Source organism: Silene latifolia, chromosome 7 (genome assembly GCF_048544455.1).
Source record: "Silene latifolia isolate original U9 population chromosome 7, ASM4854445v1, whole genome shotgun sequence".
In the NCBI taxonomy this organism is placed as follows: Eukaryota; Viridiplantae; Streptophyta; class Magnoliopsida; order Caryophyllales; family Caryophyllaceae; genus Silene; species Silene latifolia.
Window position 1 is genome coordinate 118,499,582 of NC_133532.1, and position 17,501 is coordinate 118,517,082.

Below are 17,501 nucleotides of genomic sequence, written 5' to 3' on the forward strand. Positions count from 1 at the left end.
AAATCTTCCTGATGACAATGGCGTCCATGGTTGATGGAGGTTGGTATAGTTTTTGAGGTATTTGCGCGAACCAAGAAAAAACAACCATAAAACAAATCACCATCCTCCTCCCTCATTCTCAACATACACCAATCAAACAAATCAATTTTCTCCATCTCCTTCTCCTTCTCATCCACCGTCACCGTCTCCGTATTTTTTCTTCTGTTCTTTCCTCTCCCTTTGCCACCCATCTCTTCTTTTCCCTAATTTAATTACTAAAATCAATCAATCTCTCTTCTAGGGTTTTCTAAACTGTTTTGGGTTTTCTAATTGTGAAAGGGGAAACATTAATGCCGCCAGGACCAGATTTTCGATTTTTGATGCCTTTTTCAAACGGGGATGTAGCAAATTACCCCCATTACTTTCATACTATGTGCAAATTAATCCCTTAAGTTTCACTTGTAATAATTTGTATTGCCTAGGAAGTCATAAAACACGTGAATTTGGAATTCATGTGAATTTCAAAAAAATGTTTGGTTGCAATGGAGGGAGTGCAATTCATATAGGCATTCTAACTTACCTTGGGGCCTAGGTAAGCAACTTCCTCCATTGTGGAGGAATTGGAATTCATGGGAATTTGAAATGGGGTAACCAAATAACATACCCATTTTGCAATTCACATGAATTTAAGTTTCTGCATTATTTAGTGGGTAACCAAACGACCCCTAAGTTTCCAAAAATGTGTAATTAAGCACAAATTAAATACTCTACCATTTTTTTAACTAAAATTAATATTTTTTATTAAAAAAATGATTTTAAATATATCTTTTAAAATTAAATATAATATATTTCTACATATTCAGCAAAAAATGAAAACCAAATCCCCCTACTACTAAGAGAATAAAAACTCTTAGTAGTTTTCCCGCCTAAAAAAATAACCTCTCAAAACTATATATGGAAACAATATTACATTTATATTTACCTATTTTACAAGAAATAATTATTATCCCTAATTTATTAGTATACAATCATTTCCATAAATGTTATCCTTCACCAGTTACACTCTAAAATTACCGAAAACTTCTTTTTATAGTACTATCCTTCATCAGTTAGACTCTAAATATGGTTTTCTAAATGACGTAACAAATTTTTATGTATTTTCTTTATTAAAAATAAAAAATAAAAATAAAAAATATTAGTTAATTATTTGTAAATTGTCTTTTTAAATGAGTAGTATACTGTTTTTACCTATTTCCGTTATAAGGTAATATGCATTTTAATTAGATCTTACATTGCTTAATTTTATTTTATGTCATATTATATAACGATATAACATTATAGTGTTATTTTTAACAGTAAAGTAAAAAAACAGTTTCAGATAAAAATAACTCAACTTAAAGTGTCTTTTGATGGTAATAAACTTTTATTTTCTACCTCTTACTAAGATTATACAGTATTTAGTACTCCATACATTATAACATTAAACTCCAAGTATAGTTAATTTATACAATTAATTTAATAAGAAATTTTTTTTATAAAACAAATCTAAAAAATACCGTGCTGTAGCACGGGAACTATACTAGTTTAATTTAAACAAAAATTTGGTCATGTAATTTTGTAACTTCACTTAAATTCTCATATTGTGAACATCTTTTCACCAAAATAAATAAATAAATATTGTAAAAATATATTTGAACAGGTTTTTTTTATAATTAGGAATTTTAGAATTTATATTTGATTAAATATTTGGACTTTCAATAATAGTAAAATAATTAATTTAGTAAATTTTATCTTAAAAATAAGATTTGTGGTTAATTACACATTGGGAGAAACTCATGGGGTAATTTGCTACATTTATAAGTTAGGGGGCTTAATTGCACCTAGTATTAAACTTATGGGGGTGATTTGTTATATTTCCCCTTTTTCAAAGTTGAAAATGGTACCTAAATACGGAGACTTAATTAGAGGGAAATTAAAAGGATGGGGACTTCTATCATTTCGTTAGTGAGTTTGGAGGTATTTTTTTTCAAAATGAGTCGAGTATAAAATTAATTGTCGAAAATGGGTACACGTAGGCTTGGTATTGACGAAGCTAGTGTGAGGGATCAAGTCGAAGTCATATTTCCCGCATCCTCTCTCGTTCCCACAAAGAAGGAATTTGCCAAGGGAGCTAAAGACCATCAGACCAAAACGCCATGATGGGTGGCGACTGGTTCTCCATACCAAAATGGTGTAGCAGAAAGAAGAAACAGGACATTAATTGAGATGGTGCGTTGTATGAGAAGTAATGTTAAACTTCCTTCTTTTTTGTGGGTTCATGCTCTTGAGACGGCATCGTATATAATAAATCGGGTTCCTTCCAAGGCTGTGTCTAAGACACCTTTTGAGTTATTTAAAGGATGTAAACCGAGTTTGAGGCATATACGCATTTGGGGATGCCCGTCGGAGGTGAGAGTGCACTACTACAGATACAGGCTATAACAACGGTTGAAAACCGTTGTTATATAAAAAAGCAGACGTTGTTAAAGCGTCCGTTGTAAAAGGTTTTAACAACGGTTGGTTTTCTTAAGGAACCCGTTGTTAAAACTATTAACAACGGTTTTAAGTATAAAAACCCGTTGTGGAAAGTGTGACTCAATTTTGGGGGGAAAGTTATAACAACGGTTGTAATATACAAAACCGTTGTTATAACTAAAGACAACGGTTTTTTAATAAATGACCGTTGTTGTTTGTTCTTAAAAAATAAAAAAAATTAAATTAAATATTACTAGATGCATGCATAATTACGGCCCGTTATAATTCCAATGCATGCATTATTACTGCCATCACTGTGCATATGAACGGACAATATGGAATGAGAAGGGTTAGTAATAAGATTTGAAGCATCATTGAGAGATATGATGATGATTATGGCACAACTTCCTAACATATATATTAATTAAAAAACAGCTCAACCCACACATTGCTTAGTATAAATACATTGAATTATCTCAACTAACATTTCCATTATCTCAATATATACATCTCCAAACCCTAACTGCTAAAACAAACTTCAAATAAATTAACCCTCCTTAATCTTTCAAAACAAACTCCAAACTCCAACAAAATGAATGATATCATCCTTAAGACTCTTACTATGATCGAGAACAACAACAGTTTCATCCGCGGTTGCTCCACATTGAGGAAAGTTTCAGGAGCTACCTTGCGGATGCTCGATCCGCATCAAGGACGCCAAAGAAGATGGCTTGACAGAGCAAAGCGGAAGCGATTGCGGCTATATGACGATATAGCAGAGATCTTTGAACGGAACCTCCAAATAGCCAAGGAGGAGAGGACGATATGATAGAGGAGAATAAGATCCTCTATGAAAATATAAGAATTGCATTTTTATTAATGTAATTTTTTTTTTTAATTTATGTATTTATAAATATATATATATATATATATATATATATATATATATATATATTAATTATGTTTATCTTGCTTCTTCTTTGTTTTACTAGATAATTATGCGAACAATACTTAAAGAAATAACATAATGGTCGATAAAAACACATACATGCAAATGAAATAATTAGAAAAAGAAAATAATGACGATGAAACTAACAAAGGATTTACGAGATTTACCCGATAATTACGAACGTAAGAGACGATGAAATCAACAAAGGACGGCGAGAAGATAAAGCGACGATGAGAAAGAGAGAAAGAGACGATGAGAAAGTGTGTGTTTTGTGTTTGTGTTTGTCTGCTGTGTTTGTGTATTAAGGTTTGTGTTTTGTGGCTGCAGCAGACTTGTGTTTGTGTGGTTTATAGTATGGAAGGTATTGACAACGGTTATTAAACAACAACCGTTGTCAAATAAGTTTTAACAACGGTTGTAAATCAACAACCGTTGTGAAATAAGTTTTAACAACGGGTTCCAAAAGCAACCGTTGTGATTACTTTTCACTAACTTTGCGTCAATTTTGCGCCACATTAGTAACAACGGTTGTGTATGTGTAACCCGTTGTTAAAACTAATAACAACGGTTTTTATAACCATACCCGTTGTAATTCATTTTAGTAAAATTCGCGCCATATATTCTACAACGTCTATTGTGATTTTCGTGAATACTCGTTGTTAATGGGGCGTTGTAGTTGCCTGGATTTGTAGTAGCGGTGTATAATCCACAAGAAAAGAAACTTGATCGAAGGACTATTAGTGGGTATTTCATTGGATATGCCGAAAAGTCTAAGGGTTATAGATTCTGTTGTCCATCTCATTGTACAAGGATTGTGGAATCAAGAAATGCTAATTTTTTTGAGAATGACTTGATCAGTGGGAGTGACCTAATTCAGGACATTGTCCTGGAGAGGGATCATCATGAAGTTCCACCTTCTGATTCAAGTGACAGATTGGTTGTCATTCACACTCCTAAAGCTCAATCGAGTGTTACACAACCAGTAATAGAAATTCCACAAAATGTCGATCAAAATATGGTAGATCATAATGAGGAAGAGGTTCACCATGAGGATGAACAAATTCCATTAAGAAGATCTATTCGTGAAAGGAGATCGGCTATTCCTGATGACTATGAAGTATATCCAAGAATTGGATTATAATGTTGGAGCTGATAATGATCCTATGTCGTTTTCACAAGCCGTAAGTTCTACATATTCTAACTTATGGATGAATTCTATGGCATCTAATGAAGTTTGGGATCTCGTTGTATTGCCTGATGGTGTAAAACCTATTGGGTGCAAGTGGGTCTATAAGACTAAAAGAGATTCACTTGGCACCATCGAGAGACATAAGGCAAGACTCGTTGCTAAAGGATTCAGTCAAAGAGAAGGAATTGACTACACAGAGACTTTTTCTCCTGTATCAAAGAAAGATTCTTTTCGAATTATCATGGCATTAGTAGCTCATTTTGATTACGAGTTACATCAGATGGATGTGAAAACAGCATTTCTCAATGGTGATTTAGAGGAAGAGGTTTATATGAAACAACCTGAAGGATTCTTCTCTAAAGATGGTGAGCATTTGGTTTGTAAGCTAAATAAATCCATATACGGTTTAAAACAAGCTTCCCGCCAATGGTATAAGAAATTCCATGAAGTTATTTCTTCATTCGGTTTCGAAGAAAATATAATGGATCAATGTATATATCTTAAGGTCAGTGGGAGTAAAGTTTGTTTTCTAGTGTTGTATGTGGATGATATTTTGCTAGCGACCAATGATAAAGAGTTGCTACATGAGGTGAAACAATTCCTTTCAAGTAATTTTGATATGAAGGATATGGGTGAGGCGTCTTATGTCATTGGCATTAAGATCCATAGAGATAGATCTCGAGGCATTTTGGGGTTGTCTCAAGAGGCCTATATCAATAAAGTACTTGAAATATTTAGGATAAAAGATTGTTCACCAAGTGTAGTACCAATTGTGAAAGGTGACCGGTTCTGCTTGGACCAGTGCCCCAGGAATGACATTTAAATGGAACAAATGAAGAATATTCCATATGCTTCAGTTGTTGGTAGCATTATGTATGCTCAGGTCTATACTAGACCCGACATTGCATATGCGGTTGGAGTGTTAGGAAGATATCAGAGTAACCCAGGACTTGATCACTAAAAGGCTGCAAAGAAAGTGTTGAGATACCTTCAAGGTACTAAGGATTACATATCATGCTTATGTTTAGACGGACTGAGAATCTTGAAGTAGTAGGTTATTCCGACTCCGACTACGCTGGTTGCATAGATTCACGTAAATCCACATCGGGATATGTGTTTATGCTAGCTGAGGGAGCTGTGTCATGGAGGAGTGTGAAGCAAACCTTGACGGCTACTTCTACTATGGAGGCTGAGTTCGTATCTTGTTTTGAGGCTACCTCACATGGTGTTTGGTTGAAAAGTTTCATATCTGGGCTTAGAGTTGTTGACTCTATTTGTAGGCCGCTAAGAATGTATTGTGATAATTCAGCTGCTGTGTTTATGGCTAAGAATAATAAAAGTGGAAGTCGAAGTAAACACATCGACATAAAGTATCTAGCCATAAAGGAGCGTGTTCACGAAAAGAAAGTGATCATTGAACACATTAGCAGAGAGTTGATGATTGCAGATCCCTTGACTAAAGGCATGCCAATTAAGACTTTCAAGGATCATGTAGTGAGAATGGGACTTGGTTCCATTATGTAATACATTCATTAAGTTTTTGTAAGAAACTTTTATTAAGTTAGATATTTTCTCTTTATATGCTCATATTTATAAAGTAATGTTGAGAAATATCATTTTGTTTGAACCTCGAGCAAAACGTGGGGTTTACTCATTAAGTTAAATGTGTGTGGTGTGAGTGACTTTATATATTGTGATACATGGAAGATTAATTCTTGCTCTAAGAGAATTCGTCGCCATGATTCATATGTTGTGTCTCTTGTTAAATGGACCAAGTGGGAGAATGTAAGATATTTCCATAAATCAAATAAGTTGGTCCATTGTATGGTGGAATTTACCTAGGATTTTGTTTCCACTGTTGTCTCCCATAAGTTACTACTCACAATTTAGGAAACTGTCCCGTTGACTCTTTGTTGGCAAGAGTCTATATAAGGGGAACATTTTTATTCTGATTAAGGTTCACCAAGCCTACCTCATTAAGAAAATACACCATCTAAATTTTGAGGCTGAGGGTTTGGAAACCAAGTCAGATTTGGGGCATAAGGAATAGGGTTATTTATTAAGACGGATAAATTATTTCAAGCAATGGCTGGAGGTAAGTAATCGATCTCTTTTATCACTTCCGCATTCAGTTTATACATGTTCATTATGAGACTAGAACATGTTAATTTAGACTATAAAACTTACAGCTACTTCTATCACGCATGAATTGGCCGGGAGATTAGGGTTACAGTTGGGGAATCAGCAGGAAAGAAGTCTTAGGCAGCGGTTACGCTCGTGGTGGGTGTAATTGAAGATTTCCGGCATAAGCTGACAAATACTTTATTTTTGAGCATTAATTTAAAAAATAGTTCATTTTTTATAGACAATCGTGTTCTATCTTATAGAATAGACCAAATTGAAGAATAAAGCAGACGTTTCATGCAAGGTGGATGATATTGGTCATCGATGCAAATCGGATCAGATTGGCATTCATTCTTTTAGTCTTCTTATCTGTAGACGCTGTCTCGGTGTACCTTTGCAAACTATAGTTAAATGTTAGACAGAAACCAAAGATTTGGTCTTCAACTTACCAGTAGCCCTCACCATTTGACCTCGACCTTTGAAGCGATCCTTCTTTGCGGCTACTTATCTTGCTCGAATGCTCCTAAGTGCTGCAAAATGAAACTGTTCCATGGAAATCTTGCTAACAATAAAATAGTTCAATGTTAGACGTTCCATGATCGAGACTAGGATCCCGACGCACATAAACCGAGACCACTAAGAAAGCACTAGTGGGCGATCACTTACTAGTGCTTGTTGCTCAAGCTTGCATTCTTATGGCGAGATTAGACAAGGGTGCGCTCCACGTTCCGGCTCAAAGTACTGGACCGTGACACCATGCTACTTAATTAGCTATGCCCTTGTAGTGAGGAGGACAAAAATGTTTCCTCGTCTGCTGATAATTACTCCCTCCGTCCCGGTCAATAGTTATCTATTTCCATTTTGGGGGTGTATCATTAAATAGTTATCTATTTCCATTTTTGGAAACCTTTTATGGCTAATGTGCATGTGTATGTGGGATTAAGTGATTTATGTGGTCCAAATTCACATATTTATTTTCTTAATCTTTGTGCCAAAAGTAATAGATAACTATTGATCGAGACGGAGGGAGTATTGAATAAATAAACTTTTGGTTGCTTAATCCCCTTATTTTCACTTTTGTTTGGGACTTTACAATGTTCTAGCTGATCAAGATTTAAGGGTTGAGTCCTTGCATTATCACTACATACGCTTCACCAAGTGACAAATAACTTAATCGAGGTTCTAGTGTTACTATCCGGCCCGTGCAATAAAGCCTATCTATCTCAACTATCACAATGAGTAATTCTTAAACGGGTACTAGATCAACAATCAACCTCAACAAAAACAATAACTCCAACATCAACAACAAATAAAAATCATTTCAACATCAACATCAACATTTTACTAACTAACTAACAAACTAACAGCAACAATAACATAAACCACTCGCAATTTCAACAATACTTACAACAATGACTACTATTCTAAGGTCAATTAACATAATAAACTAATTAACATTCTACATCAAATTTTATATAACTAATCTAAGTAACACTAATTCTAATTAACTAATAATAATTTCAACATCAAATTCAACAATGACATCTATCCTAAATCAATTAACCTAATTAATTGAAAAAATTAACTATAAAAAAAGATTAAAAAAATACCTAATTAAAAAACAAAGAAGTAAAAGGTAATAAGGCTAGTAGCCGTTGCATATCTTCAGCTAGTTGTTAGTATCATTCCATTCACATGTATTCTCTGTAAATAAGGCAATGAAGTATTGCCTTTCCTTATCTTGCTCATTTGATTATTTCTTTCCATTCTTTTGTAATAGTATAAATAAGCCTAGCATGTAATTACCTCAACACATTCACTGAATACAATAAACAATCAGATGCAATATCTCTCAAGTCATAATATGGTATCAGTGTCAAACTAACGATCCTTCTCTCAATCTTTTTATTTTTTTCTCAAAACAGAGGAACCCCTCTGTCAAACAGAGAACGCCGCCATGGCGAATGGTACTCTCACAACCTCCAATCAATCCAATCCTCCCCAACCTCAAAACCTCATCCATGTCAAAAATCCCGGTGCCAAAATCACCCTGATTGCCTTTAACGGGAATAATTACGACGAATGGTCCCACGATTTTCAACTCGCCATTCTCGCTAAAGGCAAATTAGGCTACATCGATAGCATCGTCAAGAAACCCGCTTCCACTGATTCTACCTTTGAAACCTGGCGCTTAACAAATGCTTTGGTTACCGCTTGGATATACAATTCAATCGAATATACCCTCCGCGAACAAATTTCGAGACAACCCGAGGCCAAACTGCTTTGGGACGACATCAAAAATCGGTTCTGCCAAACCAATGATGCTCGCATCTATAAACTTCAAGCTGATCTTATGGCCTGTCGTCAGGGTCCTACTGAGTCGTTGATGAACTACTATGGCCGTATGATACAAATATGGGACGAGATTCTGGAATCTGATCCCTTACCGGAATGCTCTTGCAATCCTTGTGCCTGTAAATTGGTAAGTCTCCTTGACTCTCGTAGAGAAAAGAAGAAAGTCCGTGATTTTTTAATGGGTCTCGATGACCACAATATATCTAACACTCGCATCGAAACTCGGCCTGATTCCGTGGCCTTTGCCGCACGAGTTCAAACCGGACCTCGACAGCATGGGGGGAGGGAGCATACCTCTGCTCGGACTAATACCGGTCCTCCTCGTGACCCGACTAAACCCTATTGCATCGCTTGCAAGAAATTTGGCCATCATTTTCAGAGTTGTTTTCGAGTCACTTGCGCTTTCCCTGACTGGTGGGGAGAACGTCTGCGTGATCGTTTTTTTGTTAACCCGAATGACACCGATTTGAGCAATGCCGTCTTTGTACCCGATGTACAAGGACGGGCTAATTGGGAACGATTAAAGAAAAAGGAACTGCCCCTGGCACGAAAAGTGGTAGCAGCTCAAACTATGCAGGCCCAAATACTAGCAGCTCCTCGGCACTTGCAGGTAATCCGACCCTCGGCAGCAAGGCTCCATTTGCAGGCACAACAACTGTTCATGGTCAGCCCCCTGTCTCTTCTCTTGATAACATTGACCTCAATAATTTGACTCCACAACAGTTGGAACAAATCGCCTCACTATGGCAGGCACGACAAGCTCAAAACGATCTCGTCAATGATAATTTTTCTTCTTTGTCATGGATTATTGATACCGGTGCGTCTAATCATATGTCGGGATATTTATCTTATTTTTCAAATTTTAAAAATATTGCTCCGTTATCTGTAGGATTACCGGATGGGGAAGTTACTATCGCCACTCAAAGTGGCGAAATTCATCTATCCCCTCGTTTAATTTTGCGTAATGTGCTATATGCTCCTAATTTAAACTGTCATTTAATATCCGTCTCAAGTCTCTTACTCGACTCCTCCCTAATCATTCAATTCTCCCATAAACTTTGTTTGATACAGGACCGTTCCTTGAATACGGTGATTGGTGTGGGTGAGCAACGCGAGGGACTGTACTTATTAAAAGGGGTACGTATAACTGGAGCCCAGCTACACGCCGTAACCACGGTTGTTCCTACGAAACTTTGGCATCGACGCTTAGGACACCCGTCCTCGAGTATCTCTCGTTTTCTACCTTTTTTTAATAATAATAAAACTCCCAATTCATCTTTTCATAGCAAACATTGCGATATTTGCCTTCGTGCAAAACAAACTCGCGAACCTTTTTCGTTAAGCTTAAACATTGCTTCCGATATTTTCGATTTAATTCACTGCGATTTATGGGGGCCATACTTCGAAAATGCCTCCTGCGGTTCTCGTTTTTTTCTAACAATTGTTGATGATTTCTCACGGTCTACATGGATTTATTTACTTCGCTATAAAAGTGACGTTCGTCAAACTTTATTAAATTTTTTCGCTTTAGTCGAACGACAATTTAATAAAAAGATTAAGGTTTTACGCAGCGATAATGACAGTGAATTTAACTGTCTTCGACAAGTTTTTACGGAAAATGGAATTTTTTATCAAACCTCGATGATTGACACTCCTCAACAAAACGATCGGGTAGAAAGGAAACATCGTCACATTTTAAATGTAGCCCGAGCCCTCCTTTTTCAAGCTAGCTTACCCATTTCTTTTTGGGGTGAGTGCGTTTTGGGTGACGTTTACTTAATTAATCGAACTCCCTCTACGATTCACAAAGGCAAAACACCTTATGAAATTCTTTTTCAAAAACCTCCACCAACTACACACCTTCGTATTTTCGGGTGTCTTTGTTATGCCAAGAACATAAACCGTTCTCGAGACAAATTTGCATCTCGAAGTCGGAAATGTGTCTTCTTAGGATATCCTTTTGGCAAAAAGGGGTGGAAGGTCTTCGATTTAGAAACTGGAACTTATTTCAACTCTCGCGATGTGGTCTTTGTCGAGCATGAATTTCCGTATCAATCTCTTCCCACAAATGACATCCTCCCTGACACCTCTTCTTTCTTAACTGACACTCTTATTCCCGTCACTCAACCCCACATTACCAACCCTACGACCGACCCCACCCACCACCAACAAAGCCCCTCTCCCACCGACACACCAACAACATCTACCTCTCAAAATCCCTCATTCACCAACGACACCAACACAGCCGACAACACCCCCTCTCCCGTACCAGCACCTACAAAAACAGCCGCTGAAAAGTCAAGTTCTTCAAACCCGACCTCCACCGAAAACGTGGGGAAAGGGCACCGTGCAAAATTTCCCAATTCCCGCCTGAGTGATTACGTTCAACCCCCAATAGGTCCCTCAACACACACTCTCACAACATCATCCCCGTCTAAAGGTACCAAATATCCTATTTCTCATTTTATCACCTATAATAAGTTTTCTCCTAACCATCGCGCTTTTCTTTCGGCCGTGACTAAACATCACGAGCCTAGTTCGTTTAAAGAAGCATTGCAGGTACCACAATGGCGAGAAGCAATGCAAAAGGAGATCGAAGCCCTCGAACGAAATAACACATGGTCCCTTGAACCACTTCCGCCAACCAAGAAAGCCATTGCATCGAAATGGGTCTACAAAATTAAATATCATGCCGACGAGACAATTGAACGACATAAAGCCCGTCTCGTTGTTATGGGTAATCGACAAGTTGAACGTGTGGATTACAATGAAACTTTTGCTCCCACCGTCAAACTCGTAACTGTTCGCACTCTCCTAGCGATTGCCGCTGCTAAAAATTGGGAACTCCACCAGATGGACGTTCATAATGCTTTCCGTCACGGAGACCTTCACGAAGAAGTATATATGAAGTTACCTCCGGGCTATGATACAAACAACGATGGGAAAGTCTGCCGTCTTCGGAAATTGCTCTATTGCCTTCGACAAGCACCTCGGTGTTGGTACGCAAAGCTTGCGTCCGCTCTCAAAAATTACGGGTTCACACAGAATGCCTACGACCACTCCCTGTTTTCGTTCCAAAAAGACAACACCGAGGTACACATTCTTATTTACGTGGATGACCTCGTCATTTGCGGAAACAATACTACCTTCATTACGAAATTTAAAACGTATCTAAGCACATGCTTCCACATGAAAGACCTCGGGAATTTAAAATATTTCTTGGGCCTTGAAATCGCTCGAAATAAAACCGGCTTATTTATCTCTTTGAGAAAATACGCCCTAGATATACTTATGGAATCCGGTTTACTTGGCTCTAAACCCGCTTTTGTACCCATGGAACCCAACCACCGACTTGGTATTTCCGACTCTGCCCCACTTAATGACCCGCAACCATATCGACGCTTGGTTGGGCGACTTGTGTACCTCACTATCACTCGACCCGAACTCATCTATTTGGTCCACATTTTGGCCCAATTCATAAATAACCCACGTCTCGACCACTGGCAAGCTGCTCTAAATGTTGTGCGATATATAAAGGGAAACCCGGGACAGGGTCTTTTGTTTCGATCCGACAGTCAGCTCTCTCTTCACGCTTACTGTGATGCTAGCTATGCCCCGTGCCCAACAATCTGACGCTCTATATCAGCGTATATTGTGTTTCTAGGCAGTTCTCCCATATCTTGAAAAACGAAAAAACAACACACAGTATCTCTATCCTCCGCCGAATCCGAATACCGCGCTATGGCATACACGGTGTGTGAATTAAAGTGGCTCAAAGGCTTACTATCCTCTCTCGGCATACTTCACACATCCCCTATCGACCTTTACTCCGACAGTCAATCTGCACTATATATCACCCGCAATCCCGTTTTCCACGAGCGCATAAAACACATAGAGGTGGATTGTCATTTCATTCGAGATGAGATACTTAAAGGAGTTATCAAACCCAGGTACGTTCATACAAAACAACAACTAGCAGATATATTCACCAAAGCCCTCGGAAGGACGACATTCGCAGATCTTTTATCCAAGTTGGGCGTCTCAAGCCTCCTCGCTCCAACTTGAGGGGGGGTAATAAGGCTAGTAGTCGTTGCATATCTTCAGCTAGCTGTTAGTATCATTCCATTCACATGTATTCTCTGTAAATAAGGCAATGAAGTATTGCCTTTCCTTATCTTGCTCATTTGATTATTTCTTTCCATTCTTTTGTAATAGTATAAATAAGCCTAGCATGTAATTACCTCAACACATTCATTAATTATTTCTTTCCATTCTTTTATCCAAATTTTATATAACTAATCTAAGTAACACTAATTCTAATTAACTAATAATAATTTCAACATCAAATTCAACAATACATCTATCCTAAATCAATTAACCTAATTAATTGAATTTTTTTTTTTTTTGTAGAAATCAACTTCTCATTAGAAAAAGAGAATTTCATATAAAGTAGAACCACTAGAAAAGCAAAGTGACCATTCTAACTAGTCATATGCTCTAGTACCTCCTCTAATATAATACTATTAATATTAGCATACAATCTAATAGAAACATAATATTTAATTTGATAGACAACTTGCTCAATTGTGCGAGAAACCCCTCTGAAGATGCGCCAGTTCCTTTCTTGCCATAAAAAGTAAACCGTGGCAGCCAAACTACACCGAGCTCGTTTTTTCCTCCAACCCTTACCACGGTACCTGGACAACTTAAGGAGCTCCTGATGCAAACACAAAGGTCTCCTCGTGACCCCAAGCCAGAGCAGAATAGTTTGGTACACGGCCCTTGAAAAGGAACAAGAGAAGAACAAGTGTGGATGGTCCTCAGCAGCAGCCAGACATAGGTAGCATCTGTTGACAAGATGCAAACCTCTTCTATTCAAATTATCAGTAGTGGCCAGTCCCTTTTGCACTGCCATTCTCACAAGCATAGCATGCCTAGGCATAACCACACCATCCAAAGTAGGTTTAGCCCATTGGAGATTAGAGTGTCTCCCATGAAAAACCGCATAAACCTGATACAAATGCAGCTTACCAGTCCTACTCCATTCCTGTAGTGAAGCGTGAGCAGCTGCAATTGAACCAGTCAGTCCAACAAATTCATCTCGTGCAGCAAAGATAGCTTTCCAAACCGTGGAAGTGGACTGTGATGGCATCACACTCCAACAGTCCAACCCCTGCAGATGATAATGTTGGCACCACTGCACCCAGATGGAAGGGGATGCAGTAAAAATCCTCCAAAACATTCTCAGCAACAAAGTTTTGTTCCAGCTCAAAATTTCTCTAATATCAAACCCTCCTTGTGCCCTGCTCCTACAGAGTTTTTGCCACGCAAAGAACACCAGTTTGTGTGCACCCTGGTATCCCCATAGAAATCTTCTACACATTTTGTCTATCTCGTGGATGACCCCCTTAGGCAGCATAAAACTTGCGCACCAAAAGCTCTCAATACCAAATACAACAGTGTTGATGAGCTGAATCTTCCCAACATAGGAGAGATTACAATTAGCCCAATGATTAATCTTGGCATTTATTTTTTCAAGCAAAGAGAAGTACATGTCCTTTGTCAGTCTGGATGAGTGTAGGGGAACACCAAGATACTTGAAGGGAAATGTCCCCTCCAAATAACTAGTATCCCTAAGAATTAGTTCCTTTACCTCTGGGTGCACTCCCCCAAAATAGATGTTTGTTTTGGAGGGGTTAGGAGTCAGACCAGAAACTTCAGCAAAAAGATGCAAACTAGCTTCAACAGCTTTGATAGAAGGGTAATCACCTCGTGTGAAAACAAGCAGGTCATCTGCAAAAATAAGATGAGAAAGACCTATCCTGCAGCATTTTGGATGAAAGCTAAACTACTTGTGATCTGGTAACTTCCTGAGGATCCTAGATAAGACCTCCATGCAGAGTACAAAGAGCAAGGGGGAGAGGGGATCACCCTGCCTTAGCCCCCTCTTCCCAGCAAAATAACCCACTGAAGACCCATTAATATTAAGAGAGAACTTAGGGGATGTCACACAAGTGATGATCCAATTGCAAAATTTAGGAGGCAAACCAAACAAAGGCAGAATAGTCCTCAAAAAATCCCAATGAACCGAGTCAAAAGCTTTACGAATATCCACTTTAATAACACATCTAGGGGAGGAATTCTGCCTACCATAACCAGAAACCAATTCATGAGCCAGCATGGTATTATCTACTATTGATCTCTCTTGCACGAAAGCAGCTTGTTCAAGCCCCATTATATCAGGCATAACTTTCTTAAGCCTATTAGTAAGGATCTTACTAATGGTTTTGTAAATAGTTGAGCAGCAGGATATAGGCCTATAATCCAGAACAGAACTAGGGTTATCACCCTTAGGAATCAAAGTAATCAGGGTTGAATTGATCTCCTTGAGTAGTTTCCCAGTTCGAAAAAAGTCCAGGATTGCCTTAGTGAATTCAACCTTAATTATATCCCAAGACTGACGGAAAAAACCAGATGAAAAACCATCTGGACCAGGACTCTTGTTAATATCAATTGCAAAAAGAGCATCATGAATCTCAGACTCAGAAACCTCTTGAAGGAGCAGACCCTCTGATTGAGCTCCTAAGCAGTGCCCACTGAGAATAATGGTAGGATCAATATCCTTAATGGCAGTAGAAGTACCCAGTAAACTTCTATAATACTCAAGGAAAGCATCAGAGATAGTGTCATGAGTACTGCAGTCATTACCATTCATGTACTTCACCTTACTAATATGACAACTACTCCTTCTAACAGCCATTTTAGCAAAAATTAATTGAAAAATTTAACTATAAAAAAAAGATTAAAAAAATACCTAATTAAAAAATAAAGAAGTAAAAGGAAGGAGAAAAAAGGTGGTGGTGGCGGTGTTCGGGAGAGACAGCGACAACAGGTAGCGGTCAGCGGCCGGCTTGGTGGAAGTAGAAAAAAAAAAGATAAAGAGAACGAAAACAAAACAAAACAAAAAGGAAGATATATAAGAAGGAGAGTAGGCGTGCCTGAGAGGGCAGCAACAGAGGTGGCAAGCGGTAGCGACAGGCGGTGGTGGCGGAGGTTGTGAGGATGTGGGTGGTTGTGTCGGATTTTTTAAGGGTTAGGATAAGAAATTAAAAATGGAATTGGAAAAAGAGGGTATGGCCTCGTCGTCGAGTTTGGAATATGTTAAATAAACTCTCAAGAAATTGCCGTCGGGAAAGTCAATGTTTGTCTAAATTCCGGACGTTATTTCCGTTAGGATTCCGTGCTTTATTTTCATGTAGACCTGGCAAACCATGTCAATTAGGTCGAGTTCGGGTCGGGTCAATTCGCGTCGGGTCTGTCATTTTATGGGTTTCGTTCAAGTCGAGTCGGTTGTTGTTTCGGGTTTTTTCCGGGTATGTTTGTTGGGTCATTTCGAGTCAAACGGGTCGAGTTATTTCGGATTCAGGTCAATGATTAAGAGAGAGAAAAGTATATTTGGGTATTATTACCTATTTTAGTTTAGTTTTGACAATTGATTCTTTATTTGAACGTAAATCATATCAAGTTCCTTATAAATTAGTCATTTCATATCTTTTTTTTTTTCGTTCAATTAGAGTTATGTTTTGCTGGTTCATTTTCGGGTCGGGTGGATTAAGATCGTGTCCTTTCAGGTCGGGTCAGTTACGGGTTAACAAAGCTCGGGTCATGTTGTGACACCCCCATACTCCAAGTGCCTTACCAGGACCACTCAGGTATAGCAACGTCACCATCTCGGTTTCCCGTGGCAATGATAATCAAATGACAATAAAGAAACATAATTTAAATAGCAATACGGTTTAAAGCGGTTACATATCCAAAACCAAAACTGTTAAAAGTACGATACATGTTCTCAAAAACCAAATGTCTCAAACAACTAAAGTGTGACAGCGGAAGACTCTAAACTGCTCGTCGTGACTCATCCCAGCTAGCCCAAATGCCTCAAATCAAACCTGCTCAATAACTGCTCACCATCCCCGAATGGATCATCACAGTTTTTAAAACAATAAACGGGGTCAGTACTAATTACACGACATAAATCACAAAAGACAAAAGTCAAACAGCTCAATCATCACATCAAACCCCAAACTCCATAATCAATCTCCTCATAACTGACTACACACTAAAGTGTGTAGCCCTGCCAGAGTACCCATCGCAACAAGTACTCCACACCGCCAGTGGGGGACCGCAGCCGTACCCACCAAATCCCCGCTAATCTTCATCGAGCGATAAACCCATGTTCATTAATGTGCACATCCCTTCTGTGGCGGGTTCCACAGAAGGCGAATCAAGGACGTGAAGCCACTCCCCCAAGTGACTCCACTCAGCTAGGGACGCGCCCCGAATAACACAGACAGTTAAACAGGAACCACAATACAACATCAACAACCGTCT

General features: G+C 38.4%; 2 protein-coding genes across 2 annotated transcripts; both read left to right on the top strand.

Moving 5' to 3' along the window:
• Positions 1-5,454: 5,454 nt before the first annotated feature.
• LOC141590607 (secreted RxLR effector protein 161-like) lies at positions 5,455-6,155 on the top strand. Its single transcript, XM_074411182.1, has 2 exons — positions 5,455-5,552; positions 5,660-6,155. The coding sequence occupies exons 1-2, from the start codon at positions 5,455-5,457 to the stop codon at positions 6,153-6,155; spliced, it is 594 nt and encodes a 197-aa protein (XP_074267283.1).
• A 2,557-nt stretch (positions 6,156-8,712) lies between these two features.
• LOC141590608 (uncharacterized) lies at positions 8,713-13,538 on the top strand. The gene is made up of 4 exons (XM_074411183.1): positions 8,713-9,720; positions 9,834-9,927; positions 11,062-12,056; positions 13,521-13,538. The coding sequence occupies exons 1-4, from the start codon at positions 8,713-8,715 to the stop codon at positions 13,536-13,538; spliced, it is 2,115 nt and encodes a 704-aa protein (XP_074267284.1).
• The last annotated feature ends 3,963 nt before the right edge of the window (positions 13,539-17,501 follow it).

Coding starts and splice junctions, on each gene's coding strand:
- LOC141590608 (XM_074411183.1), top strand. CDS start 8,713: ATGGCGAATGGTACTCTCACAACCTCCAATCAATCCAATCCTCCCCAA. Junction 9,721..9,833: donor CAGCTCCTCGGCACTTGCAG/GTAATCCGACCC, acceptor ACTCCACAACAG/TTGGAACAAATCGCCTCACT. Junction 9,928..11,061: donor GTCATGGATTATTGATACCG/GTGCGTCTAATC, acceptor GTGTCTTCTTAG/GATATCCTTTTGGCAAAAAG.
- LOC141590607 (XM_074411182.1), top strand. CDS start 5,455: ATGGAACAAATGAAGAATATTCCATATGCTTCAGTTGTTGGTAGCATT. Junction 5,553..5,659: donor ATTGCATATGCGGTTGGAGT/GTTAGGAAGATA, acceptor GCTTATGTTTAG/ACGGACTGAGAATCTTGAAG.